The 26,711-nt window shown below is 37.3% G+C and overlaps 1 protein-coding gene across 2 annotated transcripts in view; it reads right to left on the minus strand.

The window, feature by feature from the left end:
- ntrk3b (neurotrophic tyrosine kinase, receptor, type 3b) overlaps nucleotides 1-26,711 on the minus strand; it is a 138,715-nt gene that overhangs the window by 110,139 nt on the left and 1,865 nt on the right. For both annotated transcript variants that reach the window (XM_058400188.1, XM_058400189.1), the window contains exon 2: nucleotides 283-357. In XM_058400188.1, coding sequence (XP_058256171.1) covers nucleotides 283-357 — 75 coding nt within the window. The remainder of the gene's footprint in view (nucleotides 1-282; nucleotides 358-26,711) is intronic.

The following is a 26,711-nucleotide window of genomic DNA, read 5'->3' on the forward strand; positions in this document are numbered from 1 at the left end:
ATAACTGAAAATGTTGGATTATTCACACTATTTTTCCCCCCAAGATTGGGAGGAGAAATAAAATGTAGACAGACTTAGGAAACATTGTCCTGTTTAGGTACAAATTACACAAAAAGACAAGTGTACCATTCCATGTTGGATACAGACATGACTACTTAGCTGTAATCAAATGGAATTTAAGTGCGAAAACAAAATGAGATAAATTTAGATAAGTAGCTAAGTAATAGTAAGTATACAAGGACTTGTACTAATGCATTTGAATTCAGCTAGTGATCCACTCACAGCCGCTGGAGTCCCGTGTACAGCTCCATGTCAACGTCCTTCAGGATCTGCAGTCCTGTCCAGTTCTCTATGTGTCTGCAAAGGGAACAGAGAAAAAAGAAGTGAATGCCACTGACACCAATTTATTCAGCAGGGGATGGAAATATTTGTGTTTCCATGTTCCTTCTATGCTGGGTGCATTTCTCCAGTGGATGGTCCCTGTGGTTTTGAATAATGCAAAAATAAAAGCCTCTGGTACACCTGTGAAATATATATACAGCATAGAGAACAACAGCTGCAATTCTTCCTGGGCAAAGTAGACAGCCTAAGGGAGTGATTGCTGGCAAACCACACAACCACACAAGTAATTAGAGCAAATCAATCCGTTTCCCAGACCCACTGTGAACACTAAGGTCACAATCAAAGCAACAACAAATGCTATATGTTATCAGCTGCAGTGAAATGATTGTATTGATTCTTATTCTGCATAAACAACATCTGAAAAAATATGCTGGGAGATCCAGTGAATGTCAGAGGACATAAAATGTCTTGACGTTCCATTCTGGCTAAAACAAACGCAGCCTAGGCAGAAGAGAGAGTCGTTCCTACTGAGATATCGCATATTCTGCTGACAGACGGACTCCACATACCGAATAAAAACCTTCTCAGTTGCATGCATGTGCACACTGCTGTGCTCATCCACTCCCTGGCAAGCCTACGAGCCCCTGAAAGCAGACTCCAGCGCAGTGGATCTGGCAGATTTAATGTTTCTGTTTACAGCAGGGAAGAGGGTGACACTTTACAAATGAGTTGCACTGCGGTTAATGTAATACAGGAGAGGCCACCGTGCTTTACTGGCCCTTGGTTTCAGACAGCCTCCTTAGGCCTGTAATTTCCCCAAAGAGCCTTGATGGCGGGCTCACTCTAATATGAGCTCAGCAGTACACTAAGCCGCCTGCCTTAAAACCAAATTGCAGTTGATTGCCTGGCCCTTTTTAACAACACACAGTGGTGTATGAAGCTCATCCGAGATGCTCTGGAGATCTGAGTTGGGAAGAAAAGGTCAGTCCATCACAAAACAGGAATACCACGAATAAATATTCAACTGTTCCCTGAACCTTAAAATGAGTTTAGCATGAGCTTAGCTCAGCATGTAACTATATCCATAAGACTGCAACAAGTGCTAATGCAGGTCCATTGGGGCAGGATTCACTCTTTCCCATACACACTCTATGAACATCTGTAGTTGAAAAGCATTTGCTGACAGAAACATTGCCAGAGTCACTGTTATTTACGCCATGGCTATACATCCAAAATTCAGTGACCTTGTTTCCTATTCAAAGACTTGGAAAAGGAAGAAAAACATGTCTTCCTTTTCCATATTCCTTTTTTTTTGTGTGGTGATTTGTGCGATTCTTGAGATGTATTTGTGTTCGTATCTTGAGAAGCTTCTAGACCGTATGCCAAATAACTCTCCATCATCAGCTCTTAACTGCTTATTATTGGATTACTCTAAATACTCACTAAATAGTAGCTTGTTGCATAAGTATGATAGCCACTTGACCGTTGTTATTAATGTTGTCCTGACCCATCAAAATCTACGGTCACAAGCTACTAACTATGCTAACCTCCATGTTGGTTTGCTCACAATATGAACAGAGAGGTAAAAAAAAAAAGACCACACGCAATTCAAGTGTCTCTAAATAATCAAATCACCCCAATCCAATTTAAAACCTTATCTCATATACGACTGGGGTAAAGTACGTCTTCTAGTTTACACTTAACTTCACAATGGTTTGTAGCCTGTTATCTTTTCCAATAATCATGACTGAACATGATTAACGACTTTGTTTAAATGATCTATGGCTCAGGTACATGTAACTTGATGGGAGAACATTTAATAAAAACAAACTGTCTGAGAAGCACTCTGCTGGCATTGATCTATGTTCTTTTCAATCTGAAACCTGGCATTGTGCAGCACTCTTCCAGGGAGAGAAATTCCCGGATGCTTTGGGGACTGGATGAATTTAGTCTGGAAACTTCAGAGTCACTTAGCAGACAAGTATTGTGAGGTGTTTGACATTTTTCTTTTTACTTTTGCTACTATAACAGCCAAGGTTTTAAAATAGAAACACTGCTCTGTGAAACAGAAGAACTCTGTACCTGTTCCTATGGCAGGTTTTTCAATTTTCTCATTTCTCAGTCCTGAAGCACCATCTAAAACAGTGTACCCATATGATTTTTAGCACTAAAGCAATAACATGAGCAAGCAATGACATTTACAAATCTTTGCCTAAATCCAAATGCAGTAAATTAGCTAAAATATGTGTTAAAGTTTGCATAGTTAAGCTACAGGGTTTCAGATTTGTATGTATGACATGCTACTGTTATCTATATAATGGATGGATGTTGGAGAGCTACAACCACTCCTAACTTTAAGTAAGTCTAACATAACGTTTGTTAAAATATCTCCATTGGCTTGCTGTGAAATGTATTTTTAGTAATATTAACACTCAGCATGTTTTAGTAGTTATTATGAAAAAAAGTTGATCAAGGGTTAATCAATGTAGTTGGACTGAAGCAATAATCAAGACAGTAATGTGTCCATGAAAATTAACCTAACCTATTGGTCTGATTGGAGAGGTATTACATTTCAGTGTGGGACGATTGATGAAAGTGAACTACAGTGCAATATAGAACTACCTTCACCTCTTATGCAAAGTCAGCATTTAATTCAAAAAGCAACACCATTATGATTGTGAAGTAACAGCAATGCAACAAAAAAAAAAAAAAGAAAAAAAAAAAGGTTTTGCTTTTTGGGTTTGCTTTTTAGGTCCTCACATCACAAATGAAAATCGATACTGTCTGTGCATTGCAGCTCTTTTCTTCTTTTAGTGTGATTGCTTTTTTATCTGGAATCTTCTCGATATACACACAGAGCGTCTGATATCTTTTCTACACCTTTCTGGCCACAAGCGTCAGAATCTTGGCTCTCTGCTCTTCTGTGTTTATGCATGTCAATGTGCTTGAGTCAATCAGGAAAACAAACTTTTGGACCCTGTGGCACCATGAGCTTTTCTTTAGAAAGGTTTTAAGTCTCTGGATTGAGAAAAAGGTTCATAAAATCTCATCTTTGAAAGTTATTAAAGAGTTTTGTTTGAAATAGTTATTGGTGAGTAAACAAGCTAAACTGAAACATATCAGACTCTAGCAAATGCTAAACATCTGGCTTTTAAGACTAGCTGCCACTTAGTGTAGAAGCCAGAATCATTTCCTCACCACCAAGTTTGGCATCATTCATTTGGCTTGGTCAGGACATAAGACAGCTATAGCCCAAAGCTTGAACCATCCTTACTCTTTCTTTTCTGGTAATCTGAACTATCCTCATCATTTTTTTTTCTATCCTTAGTGTAACTACATAAAACCAAGCTGCACAAACATGTCTGACATGCATAATCTTTCAAGAATTACTTCCTGAAATTACATCTGCCTCCCATCTGTTGTTGCAGTCATGTTTTGAGACACATTTTAGGTTTTCCGTGCAAAAAAAACAACAACAGAGGTTATGTAGAACAGAGGTTATGTAGGCTGGTCCCTGCATGATTCATACTAATACATGTAGAGTACACTATACATCTAAACATATATAATACATCAAAATCCTAATTATACACAATAAGTAGATAATATGTTCTAAACAGATACAGATAGGAGTCACACAATTTGGGGGGTTTATTTGGCCATCTGGTTAAGACTAGAGGTGTGTGTTCATGCTGAGATCCCATGGGACATGCAAGCAGGAGGTTTTCACTTTATTGCAGGTGCAAGTAAGCAGCCAGATATGAAGCTCATGCGACAAAAACCATGAATGTGAGGCACCATACATCATATTTGCATTGTTGCCTCATTCATCCTTAGTAACTGCTTGGTCAGGATCAGAACAGTTTAACATAAGGCCACATCCACATTATTCTAACTAAATTTGAAAATATACATTTTTATCTATGTTTTGGCCTTCTATCCGCACTGAGAGGCTGTTTTTTGTCCAGGGAAAACGGAGCATTTCAAATATGCTCTGCCGAGTGGATGCATTTGAAAACACTGAGAAAATGGAGGTATTCAAAAACAATGGAAACAACTCCACTTCCTTTTGAATGGCACTGTGCTTTTCCTCAACTTTCCAGCATCAATTCAAAGAGATAGAAAGTAAATAAGCACCTGATGGAAAGGACGCAGACCAAAGCTTCAGTGTAGACTAGCAAATTTAGGAAAACATTTGAAAATGCCCATCAAAACAAGAAGCATTTTAACATTTTTTTTAGCAATTAGTTTTAAATTTTATGGAAGAAAATAAACTAAATTTGGAGGTGCAAACAAAAATATTGACTGTGTGAGTATAATTAAAAAAAAGTCTCATGCATATCTTCAGTTGTGACCAATTATAAACTCAAATGATGTAGCTACGGCTGAGGAATTGTCAAAGACAGAATTTACAGTCCAAGCTGAAGGTACTGGCATTTATACTACTGGGGTTTATACTGCCATGGTGTTTTCCAGTGTTTCAGAGGGCAGAGTGGTTAAAATATATTTCCATTCACTTATCTGAATAGATATACAGGTATGGCTATGTGGAGCAATAAACAGATACAGATGCAGATCGTGACATTATAAGGAGCATAATGCAATGGCACTTTCACTGTGGACATTTTACTGCCAGCTGCCAGAGGGCCTCCTCCTACATATTTCTAAAAATCCTCCTCTGTTGTCTATCCTTTTTTTGTTATGGCTCTGATGGCTCAAATGTTTAGCCCCAGCACTGCCAGGCTGCTCTTGAACCCCCTCTCTACTCCAGGGTGCTGACCCTGTGCTGTGACCCCAACTTCCTAATCCGGGATAAGTGAAGAAAAGAATTTCACTGTGCTGTAATGTATACTTCTTCTTCATTTCCTGTGTATGTGCACACCTGCCTTGTGTTCTCCTTGATTAGGTTTCCTATATACTTTCTGTCTTTCCCTCCTTCATTTGCTTCAGTCCCTCCGTTCTGTTATCCATGATAGTGTAACATTATGTTTTTGTTGCTCTATACACAGTTATATGTTTTGTGCAGTTTATGAATCTTGCCATGACTTTGTCTACTTATGGGTTTGGGGTTGTTTTTCAAAAGTTTTTTAATAAATAAATGTAATAAAACCACCAAATTGCAATATTTGCAATACGATTACAGCGTTTGCATAGTTATTATGTCCGATGTCTTTTAATTATTTAAATGTAAATTCGTGTGGAAATTGTACCTATGCAGCATAACACACATCTACAATCACCACACATTTATTAGGAACAACTGTACAATAATCAGCCAATCCTGTAGCAGCAGCTCAGTGTATAAAATCATACAGATACCGATCAAGAGCTTAATGCTCAGATCAAACATCAGAATTGGGAGCAACAGTCCTGTGGGTGGAAACACATTGTTCCTATTTCACAACAGTAAAGTATTAAAAAATGTCTCAGACTTCGCAACATTCAAACAGTTCAGTCAAAAAATCATGGGACCTGAATGTGGCGTTTTTTGTATGACCCTTAAAATCTATATCTGTGAAAATGTGAAGTTATTAACCAATTCTGCTATATACTAAAATGTTATATTGCTTTGTACAGTTATGATACTGTGAATTCTTCCATACTGCCCGACCTCTATTTCTTATCTTATAATTTGTGCAGTTCTCCATTGTATTTTGTGCTTTACCACCTTTCCAAATCTATTTCTTAAAAAAAAAAAAAAAAAAAAGCAACGGAATGAAAGACTGTGGTGCAAAAAATAATAGAGAACATGAGTTTTCCATTATCTCCACTAGGTGCATGTGATGATAAAAGGACAGCATGACATTGTTCACTATCTCAGTCACTCTGTCAGTCTCTATTTTACTGCCTTCTCTCTCGTCTAAAGCTGCAATAAGACTAACCAACCAAATAATAAATAAGCAAAGCAACAAACTTGGAATGTGGGTAATTGTTTTCTTTGAAGGGGTAGTCAAAGAGGCAAAGAAAATACAATGAAAAGGGTATTTTTTATTCAAAATACTTGATACAGTGTCATGTAGACAAAGCAAAGTTATTACGCTGATGGTGCATGAGCATTTAAAATGAAAGCTCTGAAAAGGTCCTATTTTATAAGCCAGTTGTTTGACATTAGTCTCATATGATGTACTGCTTCATTGAAGAGACTTTAGAGATACAATCTTGTACGTATTAGTGTGACAACTTCCTAATTCATGATTGATTGATTATAATTATGATTATCTTATTAATTAGTTGTAATTAATGATTATGTTAAATAGGTATGGTAGTGTCTACATATAAGACATGATTTAGCACAGTTTAGATAATGAGATCCATTAGATCTTGTATTATTATTGTTGTTGTTGTTGTAATTGGAACGGGGATAATCTTTATTAACACTGACAGATTATTCAATTGTTTGTTATAAACATTGCTTGTTATAGTCCTGTTGTCTACACCCGAATTTCCGAAGTTCCATCACTGTTGGTTTTTCTATCTATAGAAAAATAATGGTAATGACTTGCATTGCCTGTACAGTAGCAATGATTGCTCAATTTATCTAAGTAAGCCTGCTTAGATCCTCCTTAGATCATCAATTTAAGTGATGTTCAGAGTCACTTATTAGAAATCAACAGAAAATAAAAGCAATCTGTATGACTGTAAATATATTATCGTGAATGTTGCATTTTGCAGATATGCTCACTTTAAGAAAATTTAGAAAATCTTTGCTTGCTTGAAATATCAGACAGAAGACATATTGTGACTCAAGCAAAGTGATTAATCGGTTAAATATCTCTTTAATGGTTGCAGGTACATCTTCCACTTTCTGCATCCCCTACAGTCCTTTTATTACAAATACCTGAAGAGCCTTCCACCCAGAGAGGCAGGTGGGAAAATATTTTTTGTCATGGTCAGCTTTCTGTTGAGGAAAATCGTAATTCTTAACGTTCCTGTAACCTGGTGTAATAAGTTAAAAAAGGATAAAGGCTGCCAAGAAAACACAGCAGGCCTTCGATAGCTCTTAACAGTTCGAGGTTGTGCAATGTATAGTCTGTGGCCAGCAATACAAGGGGGCCTACAGCTGGCGATGTTCCCAGCCTCACTCTTTGTGGAGGAAATGATTTAATCAGCTGTCTTGATAGTCGATCTGAGATCTAGATCGTAGATCTGAGGCCTCATGGGTCTCATTGTGTATTTAGTCTTCACTCCCATACCCTGATGGTACTGTCAGATGAGAATTACCGGTACAGAATAACAAGGCTTGGAAGCTGGAGACAACTACAAAACACAATGTGACATCTCACTTGTACCTGTTTATCCCATAAGAGTAAGGAGATACAGTTTGTACAGCCCACATTACCATATTATCTTTGTCAGTACTATAAATGAGAACAACAAAAGCTTAGCAACACTATTACAGGATCAACCAGGAAGTCTGATTGTAAAGAGATTTACACAGGGTATATTTAAATGCTAGACTTTGATACAAAAGTTATTCCTATAATTAAGAGAACTTAAAAGAGTAAGTAGCTTGGGACAGTGTACACACACTTGAAGAAAAAGAAGAAGATATCCATGATAGCTACGCATCCCTTTGGGATGAATAAAGTATCTATCTATCTATCTCTCTGGGTGGAAATGATGGCAGTACTCTCTCTCCTGTCAATCAGTGCAACACTATCCAATCATCTGTGAGCTCATGTATAGAAAAGAGGGTAGTTTGAATTTTTCTGACGATATAGAATGTTACAATTGTTAACAAATCTTATGCTTGTCGCCATTTCCTAGTCTTAAACCCATTAAGGTAAGCTTATGAATCTACTTTCTACTATGTTCATTAACAGGGGTGAGAATAACTCATAAGCCAGTGCAAGTCCACTGAGAGATGCAGCAACACCATGATAAAAATCTGCTATAACTCACTTTATGCCCTGTTTTTGTGCTTCTGTTTGGACATCATATATTTTTTATAATGCAGCTAATCATTTGATTAATGGAAACTTTGTTGTAGGTTATCATAAACTAAAACCTGCCCTGAGCTAGGGTTTTGTTTTGTTTTTGTTTTTTTTTACCACTAATGACACTTTTAATTCTACTACATATAATAACAGCCTAATAATACTTAATCAGACGACAGCTTAGAACAGAAATTAGCAATAACAAGACTATCTAAGACCTAATAACCAAATTAATCTACCTGATTCACGTGATCTACCAAATAACAGTAGTCAAGAGCTGAGTTTCAATTCAAGAAAACCAGTATTAAATGCTAATAAGCTGGTGAAAGGTAATCTTTTGTTCTCTTGCTTTGAGGTGTTAATGATTCTTACTTTCACTTGCTGCATAGTGTTACAAAAATATTCTGTTTAACTCAATGGGGACAATCAGCCATGAAAAGAGGGCAGCACCTTTCATGTGGCATACTTACATACATCTTCTTCAAGTTTCTTATATCTATGGATATGACGTGTTCACAGTGCATTATGGGTTAGTTATTCTGATAATAAATCCTTATAACACCTTATAAGATAACAGCATAAAAGAAATCTCATTATCATGGATGAATTTGGGAAAGTATCCCATTAAACAAATCTGATCAGCTTCACAATCCTCCCTGTTGAGCATGTCCAGACAAACCGCTGTTCCAACAACAGAGACTAATCTAACTATCAAAACACTAGATCATCTATAGTGTTCGAGTTAGCATGCTAGACTCGCTAGACTTTCTCATGATTTCATATTTTCATATTTCATGATTCATTTCTTATCATATCCACATACCAGTATCTGAATACTAACACACACTGAACCACTGAACCATACCATTGTTGTATTTTCTTGTGTATCCTGCCACTCAGGTTTCCTGATCTGCACTCTGATTTTTTTTTGTATTATTTTAGATTTTGGCTTATGGTTATAAGAAAAGGTCCTACTGTTTGTGTTTCCAGCAGAAATAACACCAGCTCTTGGATTCTTGGTTCCTGTTCACTGCTTTGACACACCGTGAAATTTAGTTGAAATTATCTGTGATAAGTGGTCATGCAATTTTCTGCTTTAGAACAGCAAAACAAGCATCATTTTTTTACTAATTGCCTAAGATAAACATGTAAACATGCCATGTTCAATCTAACTTGGGTTAACAACTATATATATATTGTAGCTTCATGAATACTAAAGACACAAAGCTGAAACTATCTTAGTAATTTCATGTTGCCTTTTACAGAAACTCTTCTCTTTCAGCTACGTTTGTAGAATCAAATTAGACAAGGAATAATTATTAAATAAAGTCTTGCAGCACGGCTGCTGTATTACAATGCTTTTGGCAGACAAATCAATCATTGCTAAGTGCTTTCTCCACTAGCATCTTTCCAAAGATAGGCATTGTATCAGCATACAGAATAGAATAAAGGGCAGCATTACAGCTCCAGAGTCCCCAGCTTGATCCTGTGCTTGTTTTTAATGTTTGTGTTGCGTTTCCTTATGTTGTCCAGGTTTCCTCCTGGTTCTTCAGTTTCCTCCAACCTCACAAATGCATGCAGTAAATGAATTAATGACTCTGAATTACTATTAGGTGTGAATGTGTGCTGCAATAGACCGACATCTCCTTCAAAGTGAATTCCCACCTGTCCACCACCATGTGATCCCGGGATAGGCTCCGGAGTCACCATGACCCTGACCTGGATAAATGGTTTACTGAAGATGAATAATGAATGAATGAGAATAGAAGAGAGACTTTACAGGATGTGTCCAAAAAGCTGCCCACAGACTGCATTCAAGGCATTACCAAAGAGAGGATTATGTTTGTTTACAGATTAAATGTATAATTGGACATGAATTAACGGTAGATTTTTGACAGAACAAAATCTTTGTTCTGTTACACACACACACACACACACACACAAACCCCCATGTTAACGTAATAGCCTGAAATCAGTAACCTGGCAATGTTGTGATGCATCACTACCTTCAAAGCATGTTTTAAGCATTTCCTTTATAAACAAGCACCTTTACAACTGACAAAAGACTGCCTTATAGGACACTGACTTATGAGATAGTGAAGGCTGCAAGGCATCAAGCCAGCTATTTCAAAGACAACCATTGTTCTGCTACAGTATGTTGAAAATGTATGTTTGGTCTGACTGTGGAAAACCACATAAACAGCCAGCACAAATAGCATGCAGTTAGACACAACATGAATAGCACAGAGGTTAATAGCATTATGATCAAAGGAAATGTTTTTTGTTTGTTTGTTTGCTTGCTTGCTTTTGCTTCTTCTTTTTTTTAATCAAATATCGGCAGCCAAAACATCACCTACATGAGGGCGACAATTCAGGGCGAGATCAAATTCAGAGTGACGCGCGCTAGGTACGAGACTTCAACATCAAATCAAACCGCTTTCTCTCCTGGCCAATGATCCTTTATGGTAAAGTGTGCCTCTGTTTTTTATATTTAAGTTCCAAAACTCAGGTATGATCATAAAAAGGACACTTTCCACAAACCTTTTTTTCACATCAAAACTTTAAGCTTCCTAATTAAATCAACCTCTGGCTGGCCTTCTTGAAAATGCTTTCTGTATTATCTGTGAAGGTGAGACTGTCATCTAACGCATTGTAGTCATTCACAATTTTCTCTGGTTGGCTATAGAGAAAGAAAAAGTAACAAGGTCAGCTCAGTTCCATCAAATTCAAAGCAGACTTTTCACGTGTGTTCAGGAAGACTCCATTCATATGTGAATACACTTGTGCATGCATGTGCTATTTAATATTTCAATTTAATCATGGATAATTGATCCAAATCAATTATCAATAATTACATGGGTCCAACTCCATCAAAGAAATAGCCCTGATATGAACATTAATATAATTGTGCCTCTGAAAATTAACTCCTCATTTCATAAAGGCACAGCTTCCTTTCACAAGTACTCTGATGTGGCCTATTTACCGTTTCATTACAATAATAGCGCTAGGTATGAATAACTAGGTTTACTGTGGGTGGCAAACTGGTGCAATATCACTTCATGTTGCATGTATTGTGGCGGTGTATTGTGCATCCTACGTATTACGAACGGCAGTCCATTTCTATTGTACATAGTAACGCACACCACACAGGAGAGCATGTACTTGGAGATTAAATGCATCACTCAAAATGGTGGTGATGAGGTTGAAGTAGTAGGAGTGAGTCAATTGAGTAGTGAGCTATTGAGCAAAAAGCTGATGAATTAAAGGATGGATCCAAAAAATTTTTCATTTGAAAATAAAGCTTCGAAGAAGTGAAAAGAATTCCTCCAGCATAGCAATGCAGTTACTTATGCACTGTGGTTGCAAACGGGAGCAAGGTAATGTATTTTATTTGTCAAATTAGCACCTGCAGCCAGAATAAAACAAAGCAAACCCAACACCTTTGCTGCCGGCGTCTGCACTGAATTTGCTAATAAGAAATGAAATGCTTATTTTAGCCGTTTGTCTTATGAGCCTAAGTAAATACATGGTAAATATATGATATGCAGAGATATGAGTTGTGATGACACTTCTGCTAGAAATAGCTAACTGTAGACCAGAAGTGTTAATCTCAGATCCAACAGTGCCACAGCTCTACAGAGATTTGTGATTTGCCTCTTTTAGACACAGTAAAATCAGCACTCAGTAATTAGCTGGTGAGCTGAATTATATTTGGAATTGTGGCCCTGTCACTGAGACTTTATATGACTGGTCAAGTCATGAAGGCATGCTTTGGCAAAAGTTCATATATTAAAAGTTGCTGTCTATTCAGAAATGCTCTTGAGTATAGCCTCCAGTATGTAAGAGTTGTAAAGAAGTGACGAAATTTCTTGTTGAAAATGAATCACAGGATACCCAGGCCCAAAAAAGTGATTTAATTTTCTTTTTTTACTTTTACATGCTCTGAATAAAACCTGATTTATTTTTATTTATTTATTTATTTATTTATTTATTTTTATTACAAAAATGATTGCCAGTCCGTTTAGATAAAAGTGAGCTAATAAATAAAAAGTTAACATAGACTAAATTTCCTAAAATTATTATGCTGATTTAAACTAATTAACTAAATTGGCTTCCAAAAAGCATTTTACCTCACTTTTATTACTGTGTAGGCAATGCAGCAAAAATAATAGTATAAAGCACAACCTTACCTTGGCTGAAACAGCAGAAGAGCACAATATGCTCTATTATACTAGGAAATCCAACGTCATCAACAGTTAATGGCTGGTCAACCAAGGCCATGAATTTCCATTATACTTTGAGATTTAGTACATTTGTGAATTTGTCATCTTTTCATAATTTATTTTTAACACAATCAAAAATTTTGTGTTGTGTCAGATTGGACACTTGGTTTTCTAGTTTTTTCTCAGTCAAAACCTTGGAACTATTTTATGCATACAACCAGTCTGTAGAAAAGAAACTTATTTTTCCTCCAAACTGTTCAAAGTTAGAGAGAACATTTTATAATTTATTGAGTAATGGACTACATTTCTGATAGAAGTTCTGGGATTTTACCAGCAGAAAGAAAAGAACTGTAGAAACTCTCTACCTGTCAATTTCCTTTCCCTTTCACAGTACTGTATGAGAAGGTATTTTCACAGTTTTCGTAAGCCAGCAAGTTAGAATAAGATAATTTGAGGATATATGAGGGAAAGAGATGGTCAAAAATCTTTATAATCTCCACTATCAATGCTAGTTAGATGTTTAATATAAGCTATGTTAACAGGCTAGCAGAGAAAACCTTGCTCCTTTGTTTGTTTATTACTTTTGAGAACTGTGTGCTACTCAGAAACATCTCTCAAAGATGGCCACAAGTCCTCCTTCAAGCTTGCAGTGTTGTGACCCTCCTGGACTGAAGTCTGACACCTATGCTGATTGTCTGTCCAAATCTGATGTCCCATCTGGTCCTCTAGAACACCTACGCTTTGATTTCCTGACTGTTCAAGAAAATGGATGTTGGTTTGTGAATACTTCATGCCGAGAAAAGCTCTTTCCAGAGAGCATAGTGAGACCCAGTGGTCACCTGTTATGCTCTTTGTACTCTGGAAAGCTTTCATGTTTACATGAATAAGTCAACGACTCCAGCTGTAACGATCTCTCGGCCATTACTCCCTTAGTTTGTGGGTGCGTCAGCCTCAGTCTGTAAGTTTACATTTGCTGAGCTTATCAGGGCCCTTATATATACACAGATGCACTGTTTTTATAAGACAAGCCTGCATATAATCATCAGTGTGACGCTTCTGCCACTTACCTCTGATTAAAACTTTAAATCCATTCATACTACGCAATGTCACACCTAATTGCATCCCGATAATGAAAACTCGCTTTGAATTTTTCTACGTCTATGTTTTGAGTAATGGGTAATATATCTTAGCTGACAGTTCTATCATGTATAGTGTCATCCCAAATCAGAATGTATCATATCACAGAATCAAATCCGTGGAAATCGGAGCTAAAATTAAAAATTTTACTTCATTGATTAGATATATGCTGCTTATCTATGGTTTTCTCGCTCTAAGAGGTAGCTGACAAATGCATTAATTTGCACCACAGAAAAGCCTTACGACTTTAGTATTATTATTTTTTGGAAATAAAGGAAGGCTCTTACTGTGTAAATTCATTTTGACCATGTTGTGGTCCAGCACCCACAGACTGAAGCTAAACTGCCATGAGTCCCAGAGAGAATAATGACCGAGATATGATTACGCCTGGAGACAATGACTTATTCATGTAAACACGAAAGCCTTCCAGAGTACAAAGAGCATAACGGATGACCACTGGGCCTCACTGTGCACTCTAAAAAGAGCTTTTCGCCGCATGAAGTATTCGTGATCCAAACTGCTGCTGGAGTGGTCATCAAAGCCAACATATGCAGGCACTTTACCTTGCACATTCAAGCTCTTCGAGGGGCAGATTCTCTTTTTTCCCCCCTCATGTATCAGTAATCAGCAGTGTGAGGAATCAACCTTAGCATCCCTGCTGTGCTTATGAGCGTGGCTTGGATTGGCACTTTAAACGTAGGCACACAGAAAGCCACCCTGAACTGTATCTGCATTCTGTATTGTACTTTTCTCCTCTTCCTCCGCCCACCTTCTGTCCAAAATAAAAATGAGTTGATGTGACATCACATGCCAGAAGCAGAGGCGAGCATCTGCTTCAAAACCTGCTCCTGCAGGTAAATTAAATATCAGGTTTCAAATCATTTATGGAGGCACCAGAAGTGGTAAAATACCGAAATTCCTCACTCAAATAAAGGTGTAATTACTCCTTTAATTAATCCTCTGGTAAAAGTTGAAGTACAGCTTCAAGTTAAAGTAAATTAAAGCATGAAAGTTAAAGTATGAGATATTCACAAAAAATGTGTCTCAAATCCCACTGATTTTAGTTACTGATGATAAATTATTGCTTTGTTTTAAGGAAGCAAGGAGGAAAACATTGGCAAAGGCTTTATCCCTAATCTCTCAAATGTTAGCTAGCATGGTAATAACTTTGACGATACACACTAGTTGAAATCTAATAGCTAGCTGTCACAATGCAAACTGTCTTAATAAGTACAAAGTGTACAAAAAAAAGATTACAGTGATTAGTATTATTAAAGTAAAGTACAGACAAAAGCAGGCCTAAATTCATTAACAAAGAAATTATACTGGCTATTAATTATTCCAAAGAAATGCAAGAGCCATAGCTAGCTTGGAAACGACTACTACTTAGAGGTTAAACAATTCCAGTTGAAAGAGTCAGCGAGAAATTTGTTTGTCTTCTCAAGCTCTTGTTAGCTAGTGGAGTCCTGTCAACATTCACAAACTGAGTATTCATGGCAAAAATCCCTTTTGATCTCAAGCCGCATAGTGCACTCTTTATAATGCTGGGCGCGCCTGGCCTTGACTTTAGAGTGCAGATCAGCAGATTCCAGATTTTTGCAATGTAAACAAGAGATGCCTGCAAGGCACATCAGTTTTCAAAGGAATAAATAACACTCTATTAAGCCTGCTTATCTACGACAAATTTTAATTGCTACCATGGTGAAGTAGATCCATGACCGTATCCGAAAGGCTTATAAAAGAATCTTTAACATGGGTTGCTAAAGCAGCGTGTATCCCAGGACAGTCCGGAATAAACGAGCTAGCAAGCTAAAGCTATCCTTTTGTTGGTAGGAAAACAACAGATAAAAACAAACCCGCCTTGGATTATTAATAAACCAGACTGTAGATTTGCAAAGCTTCAGCAGCAGTCTTATTAGCTAATTATGCTTAGTGAATAGACTAAGCAAACACTATCAGAACTAAAACAAAACACAAAAAAGCAAAAACACAAAAAAGCAAAAATCGTCAGATTTAAAATAAGAAATTGCGCAAAGGGACAAGAAAAATACTATAAGTGCTATGTCCATAAGAGCTGATTAATGGCAAGTGCATCTTTTGTGCTTGTTCAGCAGAGACATGACATTATTAGGGACTTAAAACACTTTAAAAAATCTCAAATGGTGCTTCCTGTGGGTCATTCAGTGAGAGTGTTCCTGTGACTTTTGTGCCTATGGTGAGACACAATGTTAAAAGCCTCAGCTGTAATGGACTTGTAATATTTACTGGGAGGTAGTACAATTTTTGTCTCTAGCATTCAATATCATGGCCACACATCACTGTTGTGTCCAAGTATTGGCTCTTGAACAGTAAAACTTAAAACTCTCAAATTTTTCAACAGAATCCATTCCTGTGATTAAATCTATGGAGCATAAAGCCTATTTTGTCTGCTCACAGCAAATAAAGAAGAGACACACGCTGTGTACAGCGTTTTTGTACATGACAAACAATCACACTCAGCCCTGTTACCCGTCCTTCTGTTGTGCTGTGCATTTTCATGTGCTGCGTTGGAAGTTTTTAATTAAATAAATGGTCACATTGCACTGGCGCAAGTCCAAAAAATCTATATAGCATGCAAATCTGTGAAGGGTTAGAGACTAGAGTGCGGTTAAAGCGCTTCCCATCTGGAAGCCTTATGCAAACATGCAGTAGCTCATCATTTGCACACCAGTGACTACTTCGCAAGCTGATATACAGTGTGAAGGAGGAAATGCTTAAACACATGTGGCTGAGAGAAATCTAGTAGCCTTGGGTACTAATGGTAGGAGGACAGCATTCATTATATACACCTTCTGACTTTAAACAAGGTCCATTAAAGGTACACTTGAAAATCTTGTTAACAACAAAGGAAAGCCAACAGGAAGCAGTTGGCATTACATAAATGTGACTTTGCTAAATGATCCCCAGAGGTGTTAATGTAGTACACATAAGGCTACATGACACCTGCATATTTCTTTCGTGACAACAGAAACATGTATAAAATCTTAATCCGACAGACATCCAGATTCATTTTGTTCATTTTTAGGTCAAGTTGACATAACGTGACATACGGTACTGTTATGACACTTACTTTAAGACATCATGACAATTGATTCTATCACTCAGTGTTCCACTAGAAGGTTAATATGATAACACGTGGCATAACCATGACACCATAATGACAGAGTTATGTCTATTTCTTCTAATACATCATAGTACCAAGTCAGCTGTCATGACAATCCAAAGCAAGTCAGACTACAAAGTCCTGACATAACCTTAACTCAACAGAAAATGACATCAGAATTGAGAAAAGCAGTCTTTTCCTTGACAGCTTGAAATAAGCTTTTATAAATGCCTGTGTAGGCTTTATATCAGTTTTAGAGAAGGCCTTGTATATGCCATGCAACCTTAGAATTGTAGACTTTAACTATTCTCCAGGGTTGTCTTTATTATTAGAGACTGGGAAGTTTTATCACTTAATGTGGAGTAGAGCTGATGCTCCTCTGAATTGAGAAGAGCAAGTTCAGATGGTTCGGGCACTTTGCCTCCTGGACTTCTCCTCCTGGCACTGTATCAGCTGTACAGATGGACTAGATGGAGACCCCAGGGGTAGACCAATGCCCTGCTGGAGAGATTATATCTTATGGTTGGCTTGGGAATGTTAGAGGAATCTGAAATCTATGGCAGGGAATAAAGAAGTCTAACCTTCTCAGTCTTTTCAGGAACTCTGAACCCTTGGGGCATTTACCTTCTTAGTAGACATCTATCACATTCAAGTCAAAACCAAAGACAACCATTCTGAGATGACTGGCAGAAAGGTGGTCATGGTACAATTCCAAATTTCCGGGGAAAAAGCATTCTTTGAAGTGGTTAATTTTGATTGTTAGATACTAAGCTTCTTAAATTAAAACTAGTCTACGTCCAGTCATATCTGACACGGAAAACGTCCATTGCAAGGTTTTTAAAAGAACTTCCCGGATGCTGTGAAGCTCAAAATCTTTTTGTTCATTTATATCATTCACAAGAAATTTGGAGATGGGATTTTGAACAAGCTGTACAGTGCCGCTATACTTATCAATACCGGCATCAATAGAAATAATGGACATGATTTTAAGAGGGTTGCAGATTTAGATACTATTGTGCAGTTCATTTGCAGACAAAACATGATTTAACCCTGACTGCAAGGAAGCAAGCAATGACTTAAATGTATCTTTATGTGTGTGTTTCCAGTCCGTCATCAACTGTGCTTTGATTTAGAACAGGAAAATGGACTAATAGGTGAAAAAGTGCCCCAAGTCAATTTCCTCATCTTAACATGGCCTCTGTTTTAATGTTGAAGCTCAGGGTCTATAAACAAACACTAAAAAAGTGTTATTCACATATGCAGTGACATTCAAATGTGTGTGTGGAAAAAAAAACAGCCTGGCTTATCTAGCTAGCAAAAAGCTTGCCTGGGGGAAATAAATGAAAGGTTGAAGAGAGTTCCCAATACACTGCAGTAGCACCTGAGTACCTAGGATTGGAGTAAAGGCAATAATGGATTAGCATATTTATATCAACCGTGAGAAATATGAAGATGGTATTTTAAACAAGTAATGCAGCTGCTTTGCAATCATCAATTTAGCACTGTGATTATAAAAATTACGTATGTCACGACTTTAAGATTCGATTGAATGTTCGCTTTCCTTAAATGGAAATTGAAGGCAAGCATTAAATCTATCATTCATTTATCCATTAGTCCTGTATACTACACTTGATAATAATACTGTATATTCATCTTCGTACATGAAAAGAAGCAAAGCATTACTTTCCATGTATAATGTTAAAAGGGAAAACCTGTTTAAGCATGTCTAACAGAAATCAAAACTCTATTTATTTATTTTTTTAACGCTATTATCACTGTCGAGCTCTACTAAAGCTATTCTACTCCAAATGGTCTGACATTTCATTTCATGGTCTCAGCGCCTACACACATGCACAGTGTGGGCTGCTACTGTAGTCGATTCATGCAAGAACACACTTCCCCAGAAGGAGGAGGAGTAGGAGGAGGAGGAAGAGGAGGAAGGTGCTCAGCCCGCTCAGGGAGCGTTTCATAATAGACTATCGACTGCATTTTTTAAAATTACAGCCCTTGAGTGATTAGTTTTTTTGTTTTTTCTTAAATTACGTGTTGCCAGCAGTGTGAGCACAAATTAGAGAAAATATTAATTAAATTGAACCTAATTAGAAATGTGTCGGCATAAGAAACGTACGTCACACTTGTCTTTTACATGACCTAGAAAAAGAAGATCAAAGGAATTTTGTTCATGGATTGGAAGAGTTCAATATTTTATGGTGGGGGAAAATTTTTCACTTGAAAGGGGGCTGCAATGGCGCACAAAAATGATGCAGGACCACACATCTGTAATAAAAAGGTTTTATTTATTACTATTATACATAACTCTCCCGTTTGGCTTTAAAACAATACATATAATTTCGAAACATCTCATATCTCTGCTTGTTGTTCATAATTTCTGATTCATTTCGGGGCCAAAACTAATGAACAAGCTTGAATGATCCTAATTGGTTTTCAGCAATTACCGAGTAGCTAGATTAAAATTACATGCTTTTTAAAAACAGCATGAGAGTGACGCTAAATTAGGATGACATGGCAGCTGAAAATATCAGCAGGATTCTCCAGATGCTACATTTTTGGGGGATAAAACTCAACCCAAATCACACAAAATTTATTTTTTACATTTGAGGGTCCCAGTTTTATCAAGAAACAGATTAGGGTTCAGAAGACACACCTTAACCATATAATAACCTTTAGCTTCCAGGTTGAGTCTGTTGAGTCTGCCATACACTGCAGCTGGCATTTCTTTATACATATAATGCCTGTCTGGTCATTTCAACCTGAAAAACAAGCCCAGAGAGAAATGCTTCAATGTAATATGGATGTCCTCGCTCTCGCTCTTTTTCCGGGCTCCTCTCTCTCTCTTGCTCCATGCATAAACAATTAAGCGATGATTATTTCATGATGTGACCTTTTTATCAGATGTTTTGCACACTTATTTCCATTTTAACTGTCAAAAGCCAGCAAATACCTATTCCCCTTCACTGCTTACACTTCTTGTATTGCCAGAATTACTCCGAACAGCAAGACGACAAAAAAATCGATACTGAAGGGTGCTGCCCATGCAACATGCTGTTACTGCTAATTGCGAGTGCATGCTGTGTTGTGCATGCTGTTACATGCTATCAGTGCCAGTGATGCACCAACCTGTTCTTCAGAGACCCAATTTGCTACTATAGTGGTAGTGCAACATCTCAGGGACGTCATTATGCGGCTGTATGCTGGTAGACAGCACCTAAGGGCTCTTTGAAATCAATCACGAATTCAGGAGTCATAAAGTATTTGCACTGATCTCCTTAAAAAAGTCATTGACACCACTATTTGATACCTCTTATATAACATCATGTAGTAACTACAATCTGAGCAATATTCTAGCTATATTTGTATGTACTTCCTGTGTCCATGTCAGTTTTCTTTCCAGTTTTCTCCCATCTCACAAAATCATGATGGTAGGTGGATTGGCTACTCTGAATTGTCCCTAGCTGTGGAGTGTGGATGTGTGTGCATGGTACTCTGCCACCATGAACCAGCGTCCCATCCTGTGTGTGTTCCTGCTTCGTGTTCAGTGTTTCCTGGTAACGACACCATGATCTACCATGATCCTGACCATGCAGGATGAATGAATGTATCCAGCATCGCAATGGCTCATGAACATTTAGCTCATGAACAACAGCAAGCCATAGACACTTCCAGTATATTTAAAACGAGGCCCATATTTGAAGAGGTGATCTATAATATTTAGCTACTTATGCCGTGATTTCCAATCACTTCCTAACTGAACATGCCCCAAAACTCGGTTGAAACTACATAAACCACAAGTGTTGGCTTTTTTTTTTTTTTTAAGGCTGAGCTCAGTTATAGCCGGGGTAGAGTCTGTTTCAGGGTCTGAAAATATTCACAGACAAGGTAAAATGATAAATTGCCCCTTTAATCTACCTTGCCTATTTGTATTATGCAACATATGGTACCTCTATGCCACTGATCCCATGTGATGACCCTTACCCTGCAAAGTGAATATACTGTTCCTTTACTTTGTGAGCAATTAGTGAAGCAGGTATGACACTGGAAACATCTGGTCGGGGGGCATGTGTGTTGACCTTGCTGACCAAACTGTCTAGACGGTAAGCAAGAATAGGGAATGTATCTCTTTTTTTATATCTAGCCATGTGTAACATGACAGTATGCTGATTTTTCCACAGGTCTCCACAGGTCTATCATCTCTCCCTTTTTGTCTTGACTAAGAGATAATCATAATAATGTTAACTCTTGAGCTAAATTTGAAGGCTATTTATAACTCTGTGTTTAAGCCAACTGAATACTGAAATTGCAGTTAATAGAGGACATTGTGCCATGTATATTGCAGGGACTGAACACAAAACACTGTGTGGTTAAAAATAAAAGCTCCTCAGCTTATGTAACATTTGTCAAATTCATTTGGAACAGATTAATGTGTTTTCCTGTTCACTGACAGCTTGTGATTTTTTTTTGTACACCCACCTAGTCTTGCAATAACCCTAACCAAGTGATTAGTACTTTTGGGGTGGCTTAGAAGTGTCAAGGCAAACCTAACAAGTCTTCATAATTAAAAAGTGTCCCATCACATTTATTTGTAGTCCACAATATATCACTTATGCTACATGAAGTGATTTACTTCCTGAATAAGATATTGCTAACATGGACACTTTATAATATTGGGTAATGGTTGCTTAGATAGGCAGCATTTTTTGGTGGCAGCTGTGCTTCTCAGATAAAGTGTGCACCATTTCCTTATGTGGAAAAAAATAGCAAGTCAGGACAAATACATTTCTGTTGCATAACTCACCAGACCATATATAGTTTATTCTTAAATGTTGCTGTGAGATAAAACAAATACAGCCTGATGGAATGAAACTACCTGATGAATTCAGATGAATTAGGACAATGTGGTTAAATTTTGTGGGCATGGTTTGGTGTTTAAATCCTGCCGTTTCCATGTTTCAAGAGTTTCCTCTGGTTACTCTAGTTTTCTTCCCTGATCCAAAGAAATGTAAGGTAGGTTTATTGGCTTCTCTAAGTTGTCCATGGTGTTTGAGTGGATTATATGGGTGATTGTGCCCTGCAATGGGTTGAGCCCTGAGTCCATAGGTGTATCCATTATTCCATTACAATAACCGTGTTGTATTAGTGTGACTATCGCTTCCCACATTCTTTGCTAAAGCACCTTTTGCTTGTAATACAGTGCTCAGTTTTATTTTGTTAAAAATCTACCAACTTGGCTCATAATGCTTTAGCAATTTTATTTCACTCTTCCTTGATCCAAACCAATCAAATTGCAAAGGATATAAAGTCATTCCACAGGTTTTCAATAGGATTTAGGCTAGACCATTCCTAAACAATGATCATCTTTGTTTGAAGTCATTCCTTTGTGGACTTGGATTTGTGTTTAGGGGAAAATGTTTAATCTTCAGCTGTCGAGATCTGCAGAGACATTTTATGGCAAAACAGACTGGTATTTGGAGCTATCCAAGATCCCTTCTTTCTTGACTAGGCCCAGATGAAAGCAAGAAGCCTTATAACATGATGCTGCCCTCACTGTGCTTTACCATGGGTGCAGTGTTCTTTGGGTGATTAGCTGTCTTGGTTCAGCACCAAAATCTTTTAGAATTATTACCAAAACGTTTACCTAGGTCTCATCAGACAATTACACATCTTGCCAGATGGTTTCGGGTCTTGGATTTTTTTTCTGAGACTCAGCTTCTGTCAAGTCATCCTACACCCAGCTATCTGAAGAATATTAGAGATTACGGTCACATTCAAGGAGTGTGCAGCATGTCCCAGATATTCTTGAAGCTCCTTTAATGTTGCAGTAGGTCTTTACTTATTCTTCTTGTCTTTTTTTACAATTTTGGAGGGACATCCTGTTCTCAGTAATGTCACAGTGGTGCCCCATTTTCTTCACTTGTTAATGATGGCATTTAGTGTGTTTTTGGTACATCTTATGTTTTGGAAATTCTTTCATACCCTTTTCCCGATCGATGCCTTTTGACAATAAGATCCTATACATGCTATGTAAGTTCTTTTATTGTAACATATTTTTCTTTTCATTCTCCTCCCCAAAATGTTTCTATGTGTTTTTCACCTGGATTTTTGCTGGTTGCTATATCACAATAAAGATGGAAACATAATCATCTGATATGCTTGGGCTTGGTTTCATGATTTCCATCACAAAAACCTGCAATTTGAACAATGGTGTGTATATCCACTGCATGTATTTAATGACAGTCATTTGACACACAGTTTCATTACTTCAAACCCTCCGGCCTTATTCTCTGACCGTAACCTCTTCCCTCTCAGATTGTGGTTGCTTCCCCTCCACACAGGTTATCAATGTGTCTTTTGATTGTTGCCTAAGAAGGTTCTTCATTTATATTCCTGAGTAAAAGTGGAGCCTCTGCAGATGGCTCATAGAAGGTCTTTCATACTGACGTAGGAGCAGCTTCCACCAGCCACGCTGTTACTTCAGCCATGATAACTGAAAATGCTGCAAGGCCGAGTTCATGAAGGCAACTTCTACCAGCATTCTGCAGATGTGTGTGTGTGTGTGTGAGAGAGAGAGAGAGAGAGAGAGAGAGAGAGAGAGAAATAGAGAGAGAGAGATGGTGCATGGGATAAGCAGGGTCACATGTACAGGCAGTTTTGCTGCAGCTTGGTTTGCTGGGGAGTTGAGCCCAATGCTCCTCCTAATTCTCAGATGGCAGCCCTGACCTAGTTAGCAAGATAACACAAAAATCGACTTGAACAAACTTTTACTTCTACAGGCAGTAGCAAAAGCAGTAATTATTGCACTTGGGTCTGACTTTCTTTTTGAATTTGACTGGACTCTTCTAAATTGAATATTATATTATAATCAATGAACTGAAAATACTAAATCTACATGGGTTTCTGTAAAGCTGATTTGTGACAATATCTGTTGTTTAAAGGGCTATATAAATTTTATTTTATTAGATTATTTAGCTATTCTAGTTAAGGATATTATTCATTAATTTCTGCAAGTGACTATGAAATAAAAATAATAAAAATGTATATAGTTTGGGGACCATACGTCTGAATTTATTAAGTTATTAGGTTTAAGGAAAATACATTTGTTATGGCCAAAGTATAAAGTAAAATTATAAGCATGGAAGTGTCTTCTTTAATCTGGATCATGACAACAGCCATATTTAGGCTGGACTCTAAAACCCAAACCAAGACTAAGCACTGAAATTAAAGATACTACAACAATGAGATATAATTTAGGACTGAATGATTACCATAAAGGATGTATTTTCCAACAGAAGAATTTTTAAAGTTGTATTTCTTCACACATTTAAATGTCCAGACAAGCGCATCATGAATTAACACATGAATAGGCGAAAGTAGACATCTGGGGATGGTGACATACTTGCAGTTTTACAAATTGTTTTATAACTCGCAGGCTGTTGCGTACGATTGCACTCAGTCATGCCAAGACGCCAGACTCTATAATTCTAACACATCGCTCTTTATTCTCAAATACAGCACGGTAGTCTAAACAAAGTGTGTTCACAAGTCACAAGTACATCACTTTCATCATGAAATACTGTACAGCAAGGCTGTATACAAAGATAGATAGATAGACAGACAGACAGACAGACAGATAGATAGATAGATAGATAGATAGATAGATAGATAGATAGATAGATAGATAGATAGATAGATAGATAGATAGATAGATAGATAGATAGACAGACAGTCTTTCTATGGGGGAGCTGTCCAAGGTGTTGAAAGTATGTGGTAAGCTATGATTCTAACCCAAAAGAATGTGGCCATTTATAAAAAGATGATTAATTACATACAGATTTTCAATGCTCCTTTGACATGTTCATATTAAAAGGCCTAAATTACTCAAGAGCCATTTCAGTGATTTGTCATGACATTCATCAAACCACTCCGGGAACGACACCCACACAGGAGAACAGCTTTGGTGTTAGTTTCAACATTGCTGTAGATTGTTTTGAACTCAGTGAATAAAGTCTGCACTGAAAGGTGAATTAACTTCCCATTTGCCATCCAAATGATCAGCAAACTCCAATGGCACTTTGTCAGCCTTAAACACATTCAAGTGGCTTTGATAATAAATAGATTAGTTACTTTGATAATAATTTACAATAATGAATCAAGCATGCTAGTGGATAGAACTGCAGCTCCCAGATTAATTATATGGCTAACAAGCAACAGCTCTTACATCATGTTTATACTAACATTGTGTTTATAAGCCTGGAGAGCATAGCTGGAGCTCAATTTTCAAACCAAAGTCACTTAATGTATAATGTGTGCAATCTTGACTAAATAATGGATTGGGAAAGTACTCTTTCCTACACAACACCTCTTTCTATCCAGTTTTCCATTAAAAGTGAGAAGTCCTGCCCTTAAACCAAACTGTTTAGAAGTCAAATGCAACTGGTGTCTTCCTTTTTGCCTCCTACTGTTTCATATTTCTGTCCCAGCAATTTAGAAAGTACTTCATAAAAGTGTATATAGTCTGTCCTGTTTGTGTCTCTTAAAGCATTCAGTTCAATTTTAATTTTTGTCTGTGTTTCCACTGGTGACTCTATGCATTAAAAATCATAGTTAGCTATCTAGTAGTGGCCAAGAATAACAGGCTTCAGTGATCCACTCTCTAATTCTGAGTGGCATCTGTGTAGTGTCTGTAGACCATCCATTCCCACATTTAATGCCTTTGTGAACAGTTGGACCACAGTTTTTATCCTTAATGCTACAATAATCCAATTACTAAATTATGTTTGGCCATTAAATTCTATAGATAGTAAGTGTAATTTATTTTGCTATAAATGTTCATTTACATATACTGTATTGTGAACAGTATATTGTATTTTTGTACAGTAATGACAGATCAATACTATCACTTCTCTTTACTGGATGTAGGAATACTCTAAATACATCTTAATAACTGTCCCTGGAGCTGTAATATGTGTTGTAAAATGTTAGTCTATACCAGGTTCTTTTCTTTTCTGCTTATTTTTACTTCCCAAATTTACTAATTCACTTGTTTGTAGCTCATCACATTATATTTGACCTTTTCTTACCTGCTGTGATGGTGATTATGGCTTCCTGTCATCCTGTGTTTTGACCCTAGCCGAGCGTTATGGCTATGTCTAAAAAATGGTTCCCAACTGGCTCAGAGCACCTTATTTAAGTGCATTACCTCAGGAATGAAATAATAGCTTCAATACCATATGTAGCTGACAATATGTCCAACCAGGAGCCATTTGGGGAGCTATTTCCTTTACCAGACTGGAGAGAAGGACACAGCAAAAAAAAAAAACTAAAATATCATTATGCTGCATGGTATAGCTGACTGACCAACACATCCTGTTTGAAAGGTACTCTAGAATAAACCCTAATACAGAGAATCAGCATTTGTTTCTATGCAAGTGTTACAGCTAGACATCCTAATAGAATACACTCAAGATCCTTTTGTCTCATGTGGAAATACACTGAGCTGCTTATTTAACCAAAATCATCCAAAAGTGGATGATTTCAAGCTACACTAACAAGCTCACAGGCTCTTTTATGACTCATCAGGTACTCCTGGTAAAAATACTATTCAGACTTGCCATGTCTTAAACTAGATACCTATGTATGTTTGCGTTCCTTGTCTTCTAATGTTGCCTACAATCCTCGAAGACAGCATGCAAATTGAACTGCAGCTGAGAGTCCTGAATACATCAGCAGCATAAACTGCTGCTTTCTGCTCTCTTGCAGGAGATATGGGACTTGTTGCTGATTGGAACAAAAGCAGTGTCTACGTGCGGACAATGAACATTATGTAATGCAGTGCAATTTAACCATCTCAAAGCACACATTTTCAGCAGATGGTTTTGTTGCGTTACTGGAATAAAAATATATATATAAAGGCTG

This window comes from Hemibagrus wyckioides, linkage group LG10 (genome assembly GCF_019097595.1).
Source record: "Hemibagrus wyckioides isolate EC202008001 linkage group LG10, SWU_Hwy_1.0, whole genome shotgun sequence".
Classification (NCBI taxonomy): domain Eukaryota; kingdom Metazoa; phylum Chordata; class Actinopteri; order Siluriformes; family Bagridae; genus Hemibagrus; species Hemibagrus wyckioides.